We start from the raw sequence: 21,205 nt of genomic DNA on the forward strand, positions 1-21,205 counted from the left end.
GGAATTGTTTAGATCAGAGGTGTCAGACATGACCATAATACTCCTGAGGTCAGCCTGAACTAGATTAAAATGTAATGGAGAGATAATTAACAAATAAATTTAAGGAAGCACAGATATGTCTTAAATCAAGGCAAGAAGCTTGCAGGGATCCTTACATAGGATTCTCCCATTTCCATTTGAGTTTCACATTACTGTTTTAGATCATTGATTTTCAGATGTTATTTTTCATTCCTGTGCATGTTTTGTAGAATTACTGAATTTTAGATCTTGAAAGAATCTCAAGGATCATTTAAAATATTCCTTTAACAAAACAGATAATGAAGGTGATGTCCAGAATGGTGAAAAGGGCATGTCTACCCTTGTGGTGGTAGGCCCTAGAATTAGAGCTCAGGGTTTCTGACTCAGAGTTCAGCATTCATTAACTATAGACATAACTTGACTACATATCATGAACTTTGGTTGAAGGAATTGAAGATGCTCAATCTAGAGAAGAGAAGATTGACACGATAGCTATCTAGATATCTGAAGGATTGTCCTATGGAAGAGGAATCTAAAATAGATACATTCTTTGTGGCCTTTGAAGGATATGTGTAGATGTAGCAGAGAGTCAGTATTAGGCTCCATGTCAGGAAAAGCTAATGACTAGATTCTTCTTGTCCATTCTGATTCATTTACAAGCTTTAGCTTGACTGTCAGTAAATATATTTGGAATAGATGCTGCAATTTGACAGTGTGCTGAAACAGTCAATGAGTTAGTAAACCAGGCTGGATTGCTGCTAGGAAATTGTTCTGTACTTTTAATGTCTACATTTCTCCCTGAAACAAAGGGCCATCTTTTAACAGCAAGTATTCTGTGGATGTTATATGACTATGAGTCATGGAATACAAAAATCTGAAAAATTTAAAAAGATAAGCCAATTACAGGATATGTCACTTGTGTGATGTGATGTCAAGAAAATCCAAGGAAGGCCGCCAGCATATGATAGTGAACCCCTTGTGAATTCATGCAAGGAGATGTATCAAAAGTCTGTGGTATAGATAGATGTGGATGGATTATAATTAACTTTGTTAGGGGTGGTGAGGTGGTCCAGTGGATAGAACACTGGACTTGGACTCAGGAAGACCCAAATTCAAATCTGACCTCAGATATTTACCAGCTGTGAGTATCCTGGGCAAGTTACTTACCTTCTGTTTGCCTCTGTTCTAGCAGCTATAAAATAGGGATAATAATAGCACTTAACCTCACAGGATTGTTGTAAGACTCATGAGATAATATTTGTAAAGTGCTTAGCATGTTGCTTGACATATAATAGGCACTTAATAAATGATTATTCCATTTCCTTCTCCTTCCTTCGTGGAAACGGCCACTTTGAGGTCAAAAATGTGTTTCAGTATGGAGAGGAAGAATATTTCTATCAAACAGATGGAAGAAATTATTGGAGATAAAATTGATGCTTGATTATATACAAATAATGAGTTTTTTTTTTACAAACCAGTACCTCTAAAATTAAAAGAAACAGATTTGGGGGAAAATATTGGAAATAAGTAGGATCATAGATCTACAACTGGAGGAGGCCCAGGAGGCCATCTGTTCCAGTCCTCTCATTTTACAAATGAAGAAACCCATGGATGTTTTGACTTGTCCAAGGTCATGAGTAGTACATCAAATAGAAATCTATCACTTACAAGCTACAAAAAACTTGTATGTGTCTATGATACTGATATTCCTTAAAGGAGCAGTAGCAAGGAGAAAATGTAAATTGTTAACCATGTGAAAAGATGTTCAAATTACTGAATCAGACCGTTGCAAATCAAGGCAGCCTCAAGAGACTACTTATGAATCCACTAGAATAATAGAAATAAAATTTAATATTGAATCTATGGGAGAAAGACATTCTGATACATTATTATTGGGATTAGTCAAGTGTTCTAGAATGCAACATGGTATTATATGGATGGATCCCACCTAATATTCCCTTTGCTAGGACTTTAAAGATACTGTAAAAAGGGAAGAAATGACAAAGTACAGAAATATTTATTGTCTATTTCTAATATAAAACAACTGGAATCTCTTATATATCTAAAAATTGTAGACTGCTTGAATAATTTATGGTATCTTATTGTAAAGGAATAATATTGTAGCTGCCCCTCTGGAACCATTCTCCCAACTCCACTTATTTATAGTCACAAGGTCCCCAGAGGGAGAGGCATGGCCAACTGCTACTCAGAATTCTATCATCAGGTAGCCCTTAAGGGAATGAGTTTCTAGTACTGTTGCTCACCAGTCTCCAGTGGTATGCTTCCCATTTCAGTCATCCTGTAGCCTCAGTAGCTTTTTAGCAAAGGACATTTACTAATCAGGCATAGCCAGAAGAGTTGGTATAAAACATGCCATTAAAATCATGGATGCTTTCTCCCATTGTTACCTCACAAGCCCCGGGAAATAGAAGTCCTTTTCTTCCTTTTTGGGGTCTTCATGAGGTTCCCTTTAGGCATAGCTCTTTACTGAACTCCATGGATCAATGCCTTTATAGAGACCATAGTAGGCACTTCTCTCCATTATAATCCTTGAAGTAATTGCTAGCTTTGAATAATTCCACTTCTCCCTGTAGGTTCTTCCTTTGTGTTCAGCCACTAGAGCTCCAGTGGCCACTGCTACCAAAATCAGCATTTCTCCACTGTATTGCTGGAGAAACTTCTAAGATACCTAAATTCATACAGTTTAATGATACGTAGATCAGATTAGAGGGGTTAAAATAATCATCTCTTTATCATCTGTTCCACTTTCATTCCTACCCCTTCTCTTCTTTAATGGCCAGGATAGTGTTACAAAATACTGAAGAGGATTTTTAAAAAAATTTTTCCACTGATATATTTTTTAAATTTAGGCAACTCTCAGTTGTTGGAACAGACAGAGTAAAGGAGTGATGAATAATGAGAAGAGTTTGTGGTAATTTTTTAGCAAAAAAAAAATTTACCTTTTCTATTAATCATGCACCAAAACTTCTCACAAATCAGAAGATTAATTGGTATGATTTTGCCACATTTTTATCTGGGGTGCTTTTGAGCAATGAAATGGCAAAGTAGCAAGTAGGAGGCATTATTGTAAGTAAGATTCACCAGTAGTGCTAAAATAAGCATTTTATGAGTAAACCTGGGGGGAAAATACATAGTGATATTAAATTTATTTATATTGTTAGATGAAATTTTTTTCAGATTTCATTTATTTTATTTCTATTTCTAGATGAAATGTTTCCTCTAATATAGGAAATGTCTTCAACATGAGGGTGACCAGTGCCTTTAAATAATTGATTTACCTTGTATAGATTTTACTTTGTTTCATCTAATAATCTGGTCACCCATTTGCATAGATACCTAAAGAATCATGTGAATAGATTAGAGAGCTCTTGAAATGTAACTGGAGTAATTTCATCAAAATAATGCAAACTTTAGAAACTGGCATTTGATGGCATATCACTGTCTTTTAAATTTTTGTTAACTGAGGTGCATGATTGTGAATTTTCTCTCATGCTCTTGTATTTAAGAAGAGGCTTTATCAGGAGGCAATATTTTAGCAGATTTTCTTTTAGGCTAACTTGGAATATAATTATGAAAAGTATATAATTATGAAATAGTTACCAGATAAAAAGTATTTTTACTAGTCCAACTCCCAATGTTAAATGATATTAAAGGAATTTGCTGACATTCATCATGTGTGATGTATGGCTATCTGTTCTAGTCAGAGAAGCTCCTCCTGGAAATTGCTATTGGTATACTGGAAAAGAATGACCAACAATTTCTTTTAGTCTGTATATTATGAAAAGATGGTTGTCTCTAGGCAACATTTTTCTATATTTATATTTACCTCTTAGTGTCTCATCCATCCCTTATGCTGTCTTTTGACTATTCAAAACCTTACTCCAGACCTACCACCTTAAAATTGCCCTTATTCTACATCAGAATTCCTTGTTTCTCATTCTAATATCAAAGGGGAAAAATTCCCCAAAACTAAGGGAATGTATTAATGTCTTAACCCTATTCACATGTCAAAGTGCAATTTGCTAATACAAATTCTCTAACTTAGGATTTATAGGAGAGATGCTCAAGGGCTTCCTAGTAGTCTTGCCTGTCTCTCACATCCACCAGTGACAAACCATATCTGTGGACTAGCTTGTCATAGTTCCAAGGGCAGAGACCCAGTCAGCCCTCTCTGTGTTCCTGGTTGTTGTTCAATTGCCTAATCCGTCTGTGCTTTTTTCTACCCATCCAGAGCACATATTTTTCAAGCTGTGCTTAAATGTCTGCTTCATATTAACTTGTCTTGTGCTTGTTCCATTTCAACCCAATGAGCTATATTAAGGACATGCTTAGAAGTTGGTGATGAAAATAATTTTTCTTTATTACCTTCTTTTTGCAATGATCTATTCACAAATGTAAAACTTCTTAAAATGTTAGCGTAGCACTTGTCTTTGCTCCATGCCTATATCTGTCAGGTGCTGGTAATGTCGATTAGAGTCTGGCCCACAGCTTCCAGTGCTGCTCAACCTAGTAGTAATTCCTACCACTACTAAATTGATATACTTGATGGATTGAGTCTGTCAGTGCCCTGTGATATTTTCTTAATTATATTTAATAAGTTTGATTTTTATAAGGACTACTCAAACATGTTTTACTTACATATTAAGTTACTAGCATGTGATATTCTCCATCCAGTTTGATGGTTGAAAAAAAATTTTTTACTCTGTATATGTTATGCAGCAAAATAATTTTACTTATTAGTAATTAGAAAAATAGGGAATTCTGCTATATGATCAGAGTTACTGCATAGGAAAGTAGGTAAGAAAATGACTTGAAACTCAAGTAGAAACACTTGAGTGAATACTGCGTATAAAACAAGCAAATACTTCATATCACTTGCATCACTTACCCAACAGCATTTGATCCTTGAGAGTATTTACAGGTAAGAGCTTTACTTTAGGTTAACAAATAAATTTATTCAAGCTGTTGAGCCAGGTGCAACCTTATTATATACCTTCCTTTCTCTTCTTCCACCTCCCCTTTTTAAAAGCTTTTTGTTCTGCCCAGGATGTTTTCCTTTGCATAGCCTGCCGGTTAGAGCATGAGGGCCTTCCCCCTCCACTGTAGCAGGGATGAACATGTTCCTAGGATCAGAGATTGAGAGCTGCAAGCCATCTAAGTCAAACCCCATTATAACATTTGAGGATGGATGACAGGGTCACCCAGGTAGTAAATGGCAAAGACAGCATCTGAACTCTGGTCTTCTGATGACAGATCCAGCACCTTTCCAGTACATGCCTGTTAAAAAGGCCTAGCTAATGTTCCTTATAGGCTAGTGATAACAGCTTTAATGGCACTGAAATCTTAATAAGGTCATAGGGAAATGCCCGTAGGATCATAAGATTTAAGATTGAGAACTGGAATGGATTTTAGAGATTGTCTGGTCTTAAACAATGGTACTCAGTCAGTGGTTCTCTTACCCCTTGAGAATTCTCAATGTTAATCCAAGGAGTTGATGCTAAAAATTGTTTAATGGCATCTTAAACAGTCAGTAATTGAAGAATGTTATGAAGAAGTATATCAGATTACCAGGAGTGTGGGTGAGTGGGTGGATTTACAATATTTGTTTTGTTGAAAGGGGTTCATGAACCCCCCCCCCCAAATGGTGAACTGCTGATCCAGTCCAGCTCCCATATTTTATAGGGCAGAAAGCTGTACCCAAGGCAAGTAAAATGATATAGCCAAGGTGATGAGGTAGTAGCATGTGATGGCTCTGGGCTTTGAGGCCAGATTTTCTGATTCTACTTTTGCCACAGTACTGGCCAGTAAAGAGTCAGGGCTGCAGGGCCTTAAAGGCAAATACCTACTATGTGCAAGACACTGTTCTAGGGGCATTTCCAGGGGAGATCCCATAAGAATCTCAGATGTAACATGTCCCAAACAACTCCCTCCTCCTCTCCCCCAAACACCCCTCTGAAGAACTATTTATATAGTGGGCACCTGTGTCTTTCCAGGCACCCAAATTTGCACAGTCATCTTATTTGTTATTCTTATTCACCCAACATGTTTAGTTAGTTGCCAGGTCCTATTGATCTGCTCCCTTTTTTGCACCATTCACCTCTAGGCATTAGGGCACCTACCTCAGATAGGCTCTCCTCTTCTGGATCCATTCTCCACCTAGCCGCTGTAGTTACTTTTCTGAAGCATAGTTCTGACCAGGTTAAACCTCTACTTCTGAAACTCCATGGGAATCCTGTTACCTCAGTAAGCTAATAAGCTTGGCATTTAGATCTCTTCACATCTGACTCTTACTGAGCTTAATTATCTATTTGTACATTCTCCTTTGTACATCCTCTAGTCCAGCCTGTTATTATTCTCCTTCCTACTTCTGTTTCTGTATGTTGCAGGTTTCCTCCACTATCTGGAATGCATTTACCACCTCATTTTTTGCCTCTTGAATTTCTGGTTTCCCTTAAAAGTCAGTTCAAGAGCTAACTCTACATAAAGCCTTTCCTGATGTCCATCCCAGATGCTAGTATCTCCAGAATCCAGAAGATGTGGATTTGAATCCTGGCTTCACCAAATTCTCTGTGACCCTTGACAACTGAACCCTTACTTTGTGGACCACAGATTTTTTTTCTCTGGTGTAAAATAGGTGGGTTGGGGTAGATGACTTCTAAAGGCTCTTTTAGCTTTAAATCTTATGTAATTACTAGATTATGATCTCCTTGTGGGCAGGCATTTTCTTTTGCCTAAATCCCAGTCCTCAGTATAGTACTGGGCACATAGTAAGTTTAATAAAAGCTTATTGACTGATTAATGTGACAATTTGAAGACCTCTCCTCAATAACTGTCACTTTAACCAGAAATAATAATAGTATTTGAATACATCTTTACTTTTCAACCTGCTTTTACTTACAAAGTTTGACTGGATCTTGGTGGTAGTCCTTTGAGATGACTAGAATAGATAGTCTTCCCTTTTTTTGTTTTTGTTTTTAAGCTGGAAAGGCTGGATCTTCTGGAGCCTGAACTAATTGTCTAAGGCCATATAGATAAGTTCTGATTCTGATCTTGACCCCAGGTTTTCTGACTCCCAACCTAGAGTTCTTTCCACAACAAAGCATAAGTATACTCTGTCTCCAGTGACTAGAATTCTAGCAAACTGGAAACCACCCATGCCTTCTTAACTGGCACACTTCCTAGCCATGTTGGACTTCCTTGTAGTGGTCTTGCATTTCATGGCTACCAGTGGAACAATCAGGCCTTGAAACTACCAGCCCACTTTTTTGATTATATTGGTCTTTAGTCATATCCCTTAAATTATTTCTTGACCATCAGTCATCATTGCAAATGTGTTTCAGCCTACTTGCATTCAACATTTGTATCCCCATTGCCCTTCAAATTGCCTTAAACTTTTCTGTCTATTGCTATACATTTTTAAGTCTTTTAAGATCTTTATGTGAAAGTTAGGAGACCTGGAGTCTTATCACGAGTCTGTCTCTTCACATTAGGTAAGTAATTTTTATCAACTATTGCCTGATTCCCTTGTCTGTAAAAAATGAGAGGATTTTGGACTAGAAGGTCTCCAGGTAGGTGTAGACCTTATATGATCCCATGTGAAGGTTGTTAGTTTATTTCATGAAAATATGTATTATGGGCAACTAGGATTGGTGTTTACATGTAGGACACAGTTACATTTATTTTTTGTATACTTAGAATTCTATTTTACAAATGTTTCTGGGAAGACAGAATATGAATTGGAAAAGAATAAGATAACATGAGACTATCAGTGGTTGAAAGAAAAATTGTAATAAAATGGATTCTCCTAATACTTAACTACAGTTACATTAGTTGCCTATACCTGCTTTTCCCCTTAGAAAGCCCACCCACACACTGCCTATGAGGCATATTTGAAACTGACTTGCCATTTATGTTTTGCATTAATCAGAAATGGCCCTTTGCTTAAAAAAAAATAAAGTTCTCTAGCTTTGGTGAATATATTCCCCAGATGCTCCTAGAAAACCATATTAAACTTCATTTTAAAAGTTAGCACGATGCCCCATTCTTATCTGCCCCATTCTAATATCTTTAAGGATAAAGACTGCTGCTAGTTTTTGTTACTACCATGTAGTTATTTCTGTCCACTTCTGGAAATCTTCCATAAAAGTAGTGGTTATTCTTTTAAAATGTCTTTTGGTCTTCACTAGCTGCCCCATTGAATGTGTTCATTATTTAGTCTGCCCTTAGCTTTGGATCTTAAGGTGTTGACTGCACATCCTGAATATCATAACTAGGCATATCATGTTACTATGAATGCCAAGAGGGCACAAACTATTTCATTCCTCATACATTGTAATGTATTTCACACAGTGCTTTTAAACAGTTGTCAGCCCATATATTAATATGGCTTTGTACAAAATATTAATTGCATTTTAGCTTCAGGAAGGTGTTACAAATTGTAGATATTCTAGCATAAACTAATATATCAAAAAACAAGTTAATACAACCCTTTACCACTTACAGTAAAAATCTTTATTAGTAATCTGTATTTATTTAAGTTAATTCTCAAATATGAGTATGTATCTCAAAAAAGTATAAGCAGATTCTTAGGGCCCTGTATTAACTGCATTTCTAAAATATCCATTAGATACCATTCAGAGATGGCATCAAGCCATGGTATTTTCCAGTATCTTTGAATTGTGTTTGGGGATTTTTTGATTCTGAAAACATTAATGTGACTAATTTTAAGCTATTGTTGCTCATATCAAACAGTGAAAGTATATATTTGTGAATGGTTTTAGTTCATCTCTTGGATAACATATTCCTTTAAAAAAAATATTGAATTGGGGTGGCTAGGTGTGCAGTGAATAGAGCACCGACCCTGCAGTCAGGAGGACTTCAGACACTTGACACATCGTGTGACTTTGTCACACTTTGTCACATTTGTGACTTTGTGCAAGTCATTTAACCCCAATTGCCCTCCAAAAAGCAAAAAAAAATTCTTTTGAATACCTTTATACTCTAAGCCTACATTATATAATTACTTGCTACAGTGACACTATCCCAGACATATCATTAATTAAATTTGGTAGCACTTTCCTATAATAAACAAAATGTACTAGTACACATTACTGCCTTGCTAGTTTTAAATCTTATACTAATTCTCAATTGAATAATACAAATTTAGTAATAGTATACATGCTGCTGAGTAGTTTACTGCTACAGTTTTAAAAATTTCAGGTGAATGTAATTTCCTGGCATGTAATGTTTTAAGTTTTTGGATTATGTTCAGTATTAAAATAAGATTATAGTTCACATTTGCATATTGCTTTACATTTGACTAAGTTCTTTTTAGATATTAAGTCATTATTATTCAACTTTAGTTGTTAAATGTCTTTTATACAAATAGCACCTTGTCAGGTAAATAAAAGGGATTAATAAGACATGGTCTCTTCCTTCATGAAATTAACAATGTTTAAGAAGTTAAGACACCTATAATGTGAATAACAATAATGATAAAAATAATAGCTAATTGTTATCTAATCTGATTTCACAGTAACCGTGGAAGATAGATGCTGTTATTATCCCCATTTTACAGTTGAGAAAACTGAAGCAGAATTAAAAGGACTTGCCCAGGGTCTCAATATAAATTTCTGAGGCTGGATATGAACTCAGGTCTTCTTGCCTCTTGGTCCAGCTCTGTGTGCACTGTGGTGAAACCTTGCTGCCAAAACGTGAGGCTGGTGAGGAAAACTGAGGACAGCAAAAAGGTGGAGTTTGTTTGAAAGTATAAAGGCTAAAGAGAAGTATAGTTTTTGAGAACTGGGAGAACTCAGGTGGTTATAATGGTCTGAAAGTATAAGAGAGAGTTCAGAACTAAAGATTTAGGTGTCATCTGCACACACATGATAGTTGAAGCTATAGGAATTGATAAAATTGTAGGGGAAAGAATATAAAGTTGAAGAGAGCCAGAGACAGAAATTTAGGAAATATTTGTAATGAAGCTAGGAAGAGGAGCCAGGAAAGGAGAAAAAGTGGTTATAAATGGAATAAGAGAACCAGGAGAATAACCCCAGCCCAGAAAGAAGGAAGTAATCAACAGTGTCAAGCTTCAGACGCAGATGACTGAGAAAATGTCTTTGGATATGGCACTATACAGGACTTTGACAGTTGGGAAGGAATAAAAAACAGATGAAGATCATAAGAAGTTTTGAATGGAGGGGAGCTCACTGTGTGGTTTCTATCTTGGTGAAGGAAGAGACTAAGTCAACAGGTGCTGCTCAGTGTATTGGGGCAGGCTGTAGAGGAGAGGGGGGGAAAAGTTGCTTCAGAGAATGAGGGGGGAAAATCAATGAGAACTGAACCACCTTTTTAAAAGGCAGTGATAGACTTATAATGAGTGACAACAGCAAGAATTAGTGCTATCCAGTGAAATCCAGTAGCCTGGGAATTGATAGAAACTACAAGAGTGAGTTTCAGAAGGTCAGGGTATATGAGATTCTAGGTTTGAGGACTAGTTAATCATTAAAATAACTGACCCTTTTAGTTAAGACAGGTTCTAAAGGAAAGTTAATTCAGAATGAAGAAGATAACCAAGCAAATTTTGATCTGTTAAAAGACGTATGTGACCTAGACTGTCAAACTGTGAAGATTATAGTGATAATTAACAAGTAATTATATGAAAATACCATATTTATAAAAGGGTGTTGAGAGTACATCAGAATTAAGAGGGGTTAAACTGAATGAGACTCATAGATTCCCCAGAATGTTAAAACAAAAAGTGATTTTAGTGATTACTTAATCTAATAGACATTATGACTTTTCCCCACCATTGCTCCATCCTCTTTTATAGATGAGGAAAAAAATACGCTTGGAGAAGTTGTGATTTACCCTAATATAGCAGAGTTGATAAATCAGAGCTAGAGCTAAAATCCAGATCATCTGACTCCAGGTTCAGTGTTCTCTCTATTACAGAGCCAGCAGAAATCTGCCAGCCAAAGAGAATAGTGTCCACTCAGCTAAAGACTAGGATTCAAGAAATCATCTTGTATTAGCCAAAGCATTCCTGAGACAGATTGATAACTTGGAAGATCTGGGTTTTATTTAGGATATATCTACTTTGAAGGAAAAAGGGAATAGAGTAATGGACACCAAAGGAATGATTTAAAGAAGAAAACTAATATTTGACTCCCAAGACAAAATTTAAAAAGGCAAGTAGATAGAAAGAACCTATTTTGATCAACAGTCAGTAATGCTTATTAAACTCCTAATATGTCCCAAACTCCATACTCAGTGCTGGGCTGGAGATACAAAGACAAAAGTCAGTCCTTGCTCTAAAGGAGCTCACTTTCTAATGGGGGAGATGATATGCAAATAACTGTACAAATAAACTACAAACTGGACAGATTGGAAATAATCAATGGAGAGAAGGTACTAGATTTGTGGAGCATTGAGAAAGGCTTTCTGTTGAAGGTGGGATTTTAATTACCTGCTGTGCCCTGCATTATCAAATGTTGAAGGAAAAATCAGGGAAGCATGTGGAGGCCTTTCAATCAAAGGGTCAGAGGACTATGGGATTTGGAGTTAGGAATGTTTTACATCAATGAGTAAACTCTCTTTATTGATTGAAAAAAAAAACAAAGATCACTGAACAGTTGGCTTGTTGCTTAAAATCACAAATATTAACTGAGATTTAAAATCTAGGTTCTGACTCCAAATCAATTCTTTCTACTAACACTTTTCTAAGGTAGAAATCTCTTTCTCCCAGTACAGAAATACAGATGTTAAAGGAATTCCAGTGGACAGGGAGGGAAGCAACTTTTTATTTTATATCACTTTGGTAGGAAGAATATATATGTGTATCATCAGGAAAGTGGAGCTTTTCTCAATCTTTAGACAAGCATGATTTGTGTTAGAAGTAAAATTCCTTTAGAGCGAATACAATCACAAACAAGAAAGTTATTTCCTTTGTCCAACAATAACAGTGCTTTTATTTAGTTAAAAATGACCGTTTATCTGCAATTAATAATTAAACAAGTGAAACAAATGTGTTTTCGGGCCCTGCGTAGGGTAGTAGCCACTCTATGATGATACCTAAATGTGTTTTATTTGTCCTTCAGACCAGAGAAAGGAAAGACTTAGTATTTCTATGGTTCTTAGCATTAAATGATAAAATAATTGCCCATGAATATCGTTCTTCTGCAGCTATCAGAAAACTACTCCATATCAAAGTACATATCTTTGTGTTGCCTTTACATATTGGAATTAAATATTCTGTAACCCACTTTTACAGAGTTTTCCATCTGATGAAGGTTGGCCATTTGCAAAATACCTTGGCGCATGTGGAAGAATGGTGGCTGTAAACTATGTTGGAGAAGAATTGTGGAGCTACTTCAATGCACCCTGGGAAAAACGTGTTGACTTGGCATGGCAGTTAATGGAAATTGCGGAGCAGCTTACCAACAATGACTTTGAATTTGCACTCTACCTCCTAGATGTCAGTTTTGACAACTTTGCAGTTGGTCCTAGAGATGGGAAAGTGATCATTGTAGATGCTGAAAATGTTTTGGTTGCAGACAAAAGATTAATTAGACAAAGTAAGTACTTTTAATTTTCTTTCCCCATTTCTCACAAATTCAGTTTGATACACATAAAATAACTTTCCCATTTTGTGTGTGGTTAGTTAGGACTCGTTAAATTAAAAGAAGCCATTCTTCCTTCTTTTTTTTTCATTTGTCTAAGATCAAAGGTGTCAAGCATGCATGGGCTTGTGCAGCCTGCAGCACTCTGAATGCTGATGGAACCAGATTAAGATGTAATTGAGAAATATTTAACAAAGGGAATAAAAATAAAATAAAACAGATACTAATATGGGGTTTTCTAAATCAATATGTTGCCCTCCTTTAGTTTGACACATTGCCCTAGGATAACTAAAATGGGTTCCTACCTATGGTTGGCTCTACCTATATTTGTATTACTAAGCAGTATTGCCTCTCTCCTATATCAAGCTGTATTCATTCTTATATATATAAGAATTTGTAGTCTTGAACAGACCTTTTTTTTTTTAAGGAAATGTAACCATATCTTCATCTGTGTGAATGCAGAATTAAATTTTGCAGAGAAATTCACTGAACTCATGTTCAGAAGTTAGAAGAAAGCATACTAGCACCACATCCATGGGCAAGTCATTTGACCTTTCTGAGACTCTGTAAAATGAAGGGCTTGGATTCAAAGATCTCTGAGATCCCTTTGAATTTGTGCCACTCAGTGATACTGTGACAATGCACGTGCCTGAGCCTCCTTTCACGGAAGCTGTTTCTTGTTGATCTGTATTACCTATTCCGTTTGTATTATTTCCCATGTCCCAGTGAGTCATTCCAGGAGCTAAAGTCCTCATCCAAGACCCCCACATTTTCCATGTGTGCATCTTGTAATGGAGTGCCCCCAATCCCCCAACTGGACAAATAGGAAAAGAGACTTTTGAAGGCAAAAGTTGTTTCCAGAATTGTTCAAGAAAGAGAAGTGAAGGAAAGCTTGATGTGTGGTGCCTTGAGAAATACACCGCATAATTTTTAACATACTACTAAATATTCCCATCCAAGTTATCATGGGTCCTATTTCTTAAGTATTGATTTTTAACAGGAGGAAGCCTTGGGGACAATTCCTTCATTTTACAAAGAGAGACAGACCCAGAGGAGTCAAATGATTTTCCCAAGGCTTTTTGTATATGGCAGATCCAGAATTCAAAGCCTGCTTCTCTCATAGCAAATTCAATGATCTTATCCTGATGCTTGCCATATTCAAACATGTTTAATTGAACTTCCTTCATGAAATACCCTGTGAAACTTTGTTGTCACTATCTATGTTTAATTTTTGTTATCATTTGATTAATCTTTATTTTTTCTGAGTAGTGTGTTTTGGGTAGATGCCACCTTTCCCCCCTGCCCCAATTCCTTGCTTAAATTTCCCATATATGTTGCTTTTTATATAAATGCAAAATTTTGGCATAAAATTAATACAATCATTGAAACTATTTTAAAACTTTTCTATAATCTCTGCCATTTAATTTTAAATTCAACATTTAAAACTGTTCATGTAGCTCTAAAGTATTGAGTAAATCTTCAATTCTGTGAAAAGACCTATACATGTGTGCATATATATGTGTATATATATGTGTGTGTGTGCATATATGAGTGTACATACATACATCTCCTAGTAATAACCAGTTTTTATTTTACAAGGAATTCTTGATCATAATTAAACTGTCTCAAGACCAGATTTAGAAAGTCTTATAAAATACCTAATTCTTTTAATTAAATCTAGCCTAGCTGACCCCTGTCCCATACTTCTGTGTAACCCATGAAACAGATAAGAGGCTAGGTCATCCATATTCAATAACATTATACAATCAAATTCTGATTTGCAAGATACATGTCTTCATTTTTAAAAATTGCCTAAGAACATTAAAATTTACAGTTATAGCTGCCAGTAGTGACCTGAGAATGATTTGTTTTTGCCCTTCTTCCAGTCCCCTTCTAGATCTTTCAGGAAATTTCCTCCATAGTTGAGACTTAGTGGTATCAGTATTAATCAATCCAGAACCTTATGTGGAAGTCTTTGGTAACAGTGACTCTGGCTCCAGTGGCACTCAGCTCTCTGTAGAAATGGTTTTTAAAAAGAGGGTCAGGTGTGGCCTCAGACACTTAACATTTTACTAGTCATGTGACCTTAGGCAAATCACTTAACACCAATTGCCCTGCCTTCCTCCCTCCAAAAAAAAAGGGGAAAAAAGATGATCAGATTCTGTTACTGTAAATAGCATATAGCTTCAATGAGGATTGAAATAGACCAGGTTTGTGTGTGTATGCATGTGTATATTGTGTACATGTGTGTACACATATGTATATGACATATACATGTGTGCCTGTGTGTAAATGTATGCATGAATAAACCTTGCAGTGTATGTATATACATGTGCATACATATATGTATATTGTGTGTGGTATAGATCTGTACATTTGGGGGGGGCGGAGATAGCTATAGATGGACATAAATATCTATTACCTCTATATAAAAGTCTTTTTCTATGAAGACACACACATATACACACACATACACATATTTAAGTTCCAAACAACTGACTTAAAAGCAAACCTTTGGAGCTGCCTATACTTTACTATCATCGCTATAAATAATATTGCTGTTTAAATTTCAATCTCTTATCTGGTAAAATATCTTAGGATTTGGTCCTGGCAGGACCATTAAGATTATCTCAGCCGATTCCCTCATTTTACAAATGAGGAAACTGAGATCCATACACAGAAAAGGGTTTATGTTATGCACATAGCCATTAAATGAGATAGCTCGGAGTTTAAATCCCGGTAATGTGGTGATGCTTCTTCCACTATGCCATGAGGATTCTAGGTATCTTTTATGAAGGGATGCACATACCATAATTTGTAGTTAATATTTCAATCATTTGTATATAAAAGAGGTTTTGAAAGTGTTAAAAGGGCTATTTTCTGCAAATAAACAACTTTGGCTAAAGAGTTTACAAATTAGTATAAGACAACAACATTTGAATTGGTGCGCTTTTGTTCCTTGTCAAGGATAGAACATACTACCAAGGTCTAATAAAAATATATTTGCTTAACACAGATGCCCAAAGATAGAAGGGGCCAATGTGTGGTGTGTGTGTGGGGGGGGAGTTGTAGAAGAGTTAGGAATTTTGTACTTATTTGGTATGGGTGTGACTGTAGTCAAGGCAGCTGGTTCTTGTCTTCTTTAACCACTCTGGAAAGCAATTTTGAATTATGATAAAAGGATTAATGTGTCTATGGCCTTTGACTTAGAACTACCACTAGTAGGCATAGGATGTCAAAGACAGAAAGGTCGCATAAACATACAAATATTTCTACTAGCAGAGAACTAGAAACAAAATAGATGATTGAGGAATGGCTAAACAAATTTTGGTATGTGAATGGAATGTGATACTGTAATATAAGAAGTGAATATGAAGAATATTAAGAAACATGGGAAAACTTATGAAATGATGTAAAATGAAGGAGAATCAAGAAAACAATATACACAATGACTACAAAACTATGAACAGGAAAAAAAAGCAATACAATAATAGGAACAAAATCCGTGGAATCAAAAGAAGAGAAGACTCCATCTCCTTCCCTTCTTTGCTGAGGTGGGAGATGATGAATGTGAAATACTGCACGTAACACTGGACTTGGTTGACGTGTTACAGGATAGTTTTGCTAAACTTTTGTTTTTGCTTTTCAATTTCCTTCTTATAAGACTTGGCCCTCTGGGACAAAAGGAGAAGGAGCATATATTGGGAAATGGAGATGATATAATGATACTAGAGACTGAATTTTTTGAAATGTATTTGCCTGGAGTTTTACAAATTTATTCAAATGAACTTTTAATTGAAAAGCAAGAGAGAATAAGAAAGCTGCCAGTATTGAGAATAGCTCCAGTTTAGAGATGCCCAGAAATTCACAGGAAGCAAAAGGTAAGGAGCAATGAAAAAAATCTGTGGCCTTGTGTCTATACGTAAATGGCCAAGGTTTGAGTAAGAAAGGATGTGAATCAGAGAGTTTAACACACCGAGACAAAACTGAGCTTACAAAAATAACTGACACTTGGTGGGGTGAGACTAGTGACTGAAGTTGTCTCACAGGTGGGGATAGCTTATTTGAAGGAACAGGATAGGTACTAGGCAGAATGGTGGACATAATTGTCATTGAATATTAAAGAGTATATAAGTTTGTGAGAGGAAATTTTGGATCCAGACAAGTGGAGCATAATGGAGAATACTTTTAGTGAAGATCTATGGAGGCAGAATCAGAAATTATGTATGTCATCATTGGTATATAATTCAGACAGCCTGTACAGAATCAAAGAAATAGATGGTGTTTGGGAAATGGCTCACAGAAGTATGATAGTTGTAGTAATGGCACGCTTCAGGTGTCCTGGCATCTTCTGGTTTGCTTTATTTTTATTTTTTGGCCAAAAGCGAATATGCTGGTGTTCCTTTTGCTCCCATTAGTACTTTTATCTTCCAAGGGAGGTGAAGGAAGGAAACTGTAGGAGAAATTGCTATTCTGGGTCTGATTCTGAAACAAGAAGGAGCAGGTCACTACAGTAGAAATGATGGTAACCTTGCAGGACAGTAACCAGTCTGTCTTAGAATCTGTGATAGAGAAGGAAAGGAAAACTTGTTCCATTTTGACATGCAACCTCAATTTTGTAGAGTGCAGCTTTCAGAATGTTCAGTGACTGAATATCTAGGATCTCATGGCTTAAAATTCTGCAAGTATGTTTAGGAATGGAATTCTGACAGCACAAAGAATTACAAGGAAGATGGGGGGAGGGGGGCGGAGATGGTCTAAACAAACCAGTCTGGATACCACATAGAATTCTTACTACAGAAATGTGGTATTTTTTTTAAGAATTGTGTCAGGATCAGTAAAGACCAAAATGGGTTGAATCGGGTTGCTAAGAGCTGACTCCAAAATGTATAACTAACATTTGAATGTCATATTTCTGTTTATGTAAATAATGTCAATAAAGGGGAAAAAACGACAACTAAAGGAGATTGATAGGCACTCTTTTTCCCCACTCATTCTCTCTTTCTCTTATTCATAGAATTGTAAACTAAGTTCATTATAAAACGTTCGATGTGTATCTAGCTGCATATAAATGTACACATTTTCTTGCCTGTTCTAAAAACAGAAGCCACATTCTTCACTATATATTACCTGCACTTGATCATCTAAAAATACTATGTGAAATAGTGAAATTCCCTAGATTTGAAATTGTGTTTGATAACATTTCATAGTATATTTTCCTTTTTCTTCTTTCACAGATAAACCTGAAAATTGGGATGTATGGTATGAAAGCAAGTTTGATGACTGTGATAAAGAAGCTTGCTTATCATTTTCAAAAGAAATTCTTTGTTCTCGTGCCACTGTGGATCACAATTACTATGCTATTTGTCAGAACCTCTTGTCTAGACATGCCACCTGGCGTGGCACTTCTGGAGGACTACTTCATGACCCACCAGGCGAAATTGCCAAAGATGGCCGATTGGAGGCCTTGCTTGATGAGTGTGCCCACCCAAAGAAGCGATTTGGCCGATTCCAAGCTGCAAAAGAACTGCGGGAATATTTAGCACAATTAAGTAACAATGGGAGGTAGTCCATGCCAATTGTTTTCCTTCTTTTTCCCTTTGACTCGCACTGGCTAAAACTAAAGATATCACTCTATGGGGATAAATGAGATTTGCAAGAGTTACCTTCAAAAGATAAATTTAATCTAGTAAATCCACTATGTTAACATTCATCAAATGTGGCATTTCAAAGATAATATGATGCTTCTCTGCAAACAAATGTATATCTGTCTTATGAAAATTTGAGCTACCATTGACTTTCTCCCCTGAATATATGAGGGATGGATCAGTGATTATTGTAAAGCTATTGAAGATATCTAATAGCTTAATTGGCTTGTGTATCAAAGGGTACTTGACATAACCTGCATTAGTATCACAGTTTTGTGAAGCTCTTGCTTTTACTTGGAAAGTCAAGTTAGAATGGCCTGTTTTATAGGCCTCTTTTCCTCCTGATATGTGGGAGTTTTTTTTCTTCTATTTTATGTTCACCTTATTAAATTTATATACATGAAACTAAATGTAGGTATTGCATTTTTCAGAAACTTAACTGGTCTTCATTCATTGCTGTATGGTTCATATTTACTATGAGGGCAGGATTCCCATGTTTACTGTCTTTCAACTGGATATTATGTATATGCCAGTTGCTTTTTGTTTTTTAAACATTCTGAATATGTTATGAACTTCATTTTTCTTTCTTCTGGTTCTGTCATTGCAGCTTTCATAAGAGTGCTTCAGGTCAATTAGTAGTTATACAGATTTCTACCCACTATGCCAATAAGTATAATTGAACAGCGAGTTCTTGGCATATGTTTCAAAATGTCTAAGTTAAATTTACTAGAGGCTTTAAGAAAAGCTTAGTAGGAAACTACATTTTAAGATCTACTTTTGGCAGGGGAGGGGGAAAGCCCTGAAATTTTGTTTTTAAAGGTGAATTAGTACAATGGAGTAAATAAAGCATATGCCAAAGAAACATTAGCCCCTAGGCTAGATTTTAAAAAGCTTTTTTGAGTTCTTTAGCCTGACTAATCCTAGATTCATTAGTCTCCTAGCTGTTTTATTTTTAAGATGTAAATTTTCTTCATTCCTTACTTTTGGTAGCTGATTTCAAAGTTATTCTAGGGCTGTACATTTTTGGGTAATTTTGGTCGTGTGTTTGTGTGTGTGTGTGTGTGTGTGTGTGTGTGTGTGTGTGTGTGTGTATTTCCCCGACTTAACAAAATCATTTAAGTTTATCAGTGTTTAATGTTTACCTAGTTCAGGAGTGGGCAGGAGGGACTGATAAAAATTTTTACTCCAAGGAAGACTGAACATGAGTGTATGGTTTAGCCTCTTCAGCCAATCTGCCTTCTCTCTCAGCTATGGTATTCATTGTTCATATACAAGGATGATTGCTCCTTATATCACAGGTGATAATGCTGTGTGGGCCATTTAAGACTGATAATCATGCTATAAGTTGCCTACCATCGACGTAGGTAATTTTAGCTCATTTCTGTTTACAGTACAATTTAATACAGTGTCTCATATAGGATCGACCTTATTCTAAATAAAAAAAGTGATTAAAATATGCACAACCAAAATAACTTTCTTGCAAATTATAAGAGCTTGGTTTTCACATTTTTAAATAATTATCAATAGAGCTGTAATAATAATGAAAACAATAGCCACTGTGTTTTTTACAGTAGCAAAAGCATGGAATTAAACCAAAATTATGACTTCATGTTGGATTATTTTGAGTACTGTATTGGAAATTTCTTTCTAACCAAATTAAGGTCTTTTTTTTTCCTTTTTAAAGAGCAGGGTGAAATAGAGTTGATAGTTCTGAAAATTTATTTAAACATGAAAAATTAGATTATATTTGCCAAATATAAAATGAGTATAGATTATTCAAGTCATTTAGACTTCAATTTTTTTTAAATGTCATAATCTAGCTCTATCAAACATTTCTTAATTGGAGAAAATAATTTAAAAGCTGTTTTTGTAAGTTCTAAAAGGTTTTCTTATAAGTAAATTTACTTTTATCTATGGCAGGCATTCATCCCATCCATATTCAACACTGAAAAGTCTTCAAGTAACAGCTATATTCTTGAAACAAAGCACCTTTTTATTTGAATACATTCATTCATATCACAAACCTTAGAATACTAGTGAAAATCAGGAACAAAAGACCTTGACCTGGCATTGAAATTGATGTTCATTTTGCTTTTTTCTCCAAGTCTGATTTGAATGTGTGATTACTGAATGGTATGAGAACACTGCCAGCAATGATTGATAGTAAAGGTAGTTTTTTATAACTGCCATTTTTCCCTTTTAAATTTGTCATGGAACTTAGTTCCTTTGAAATAGGCTGATAAAGCAGATTATGGAAAGAAATTGGAATTTTAAAATTATAGGAAACAACTTGTCTGTGAAAAGCAATAAATATTTTGTTCAATTTGCACCTATCAGATATTTATTATACAGCAGCAGTTTATATTTTTAACCATTGCCCATTAATAGACAAACTCAGTAAAATATTTTTGAATGAGACATTTGGGATTTGTATGTGCATTAAAATTGTCTTTTGTACTGTAAGTTACTGTTTAATTTCAATATTTTACCAGAACTGTCTCCCTGTGCCTTTATATTACAAAGTTGTTTCTACAACTTTTACTGATCTTAATAAAGAATACTTTATGAATCTCACCTTTTTAAAGCTCATTATTGTCTATATTAATAAACATCTAAACTTGGTTTGAGTAAAAATAAACTTTTTTATTGAATTGTACAGTGGATAGGGATCAGAGTTGTATATCTAATGCAAACAAGACATTTAATGTGAACTTTTTAAAAAATTATTACAATTTCATTTCTTATTTGCTTCTGTACTTTGACTATTTTAAATTGCCTCTTCTTAGTCATTAAAAATATATGCTATAAATGTTATGATGAGTAAGAATTCAGGGACCTTTCTTTTTACTAACATGTCCAGAACTTGTGTGTTAGTCCTGTATGTGAGAGTTGAATTAC

General features: G+C 35.4%; 1 protein-coding gene across 2 annotated transcripts in view; it reads left to right on the plus strand.

The window, feature by feature from the left end:
• Window positions 1-20,881, plus strand: part of DIPK2A (divergent protein kinase domain 2A) — a 36,548-nt gene extending 15,667 nt beyond the window's left edge. For both annotated transcript variants that reach the window (XM_069104700.1, XM_069104701.1), the window contains exons 2-3: window positions 12,311-12,614; window positions 17,897-20,881. In XM_069104700.1, coding sequence (XP_068960801.1) covers window positions 12,311-12,614; window positions 17,897-18,228 — 636 coding nt within the window. In that variant the 3' untranslated portion in view covers window positions 18,229-20,881. The remainder of the gene's footprint in view (window positions 1-12,310; window positions 12,615-17,896) is intronic.
• Window positions 20,882-21,205: the final 324 nt, after the last annotated feature.

The sequence above is a fragment of the Petaurus breviceps genome, unplaced genomic scaffold, assembly GCF_028583685.1.
Source record: "Petaurus breviceps papuanus isolate PSGF00001 unplaced genomic scaffold, PetGlider_PUasm1.0 688, whole genome shotgun sequence".
NCBI lineage: Eukaryota > Metazoa > Chordata > Mammalia > Diprotodontia > Petauridae > Petaurus > Petaurus breviceps.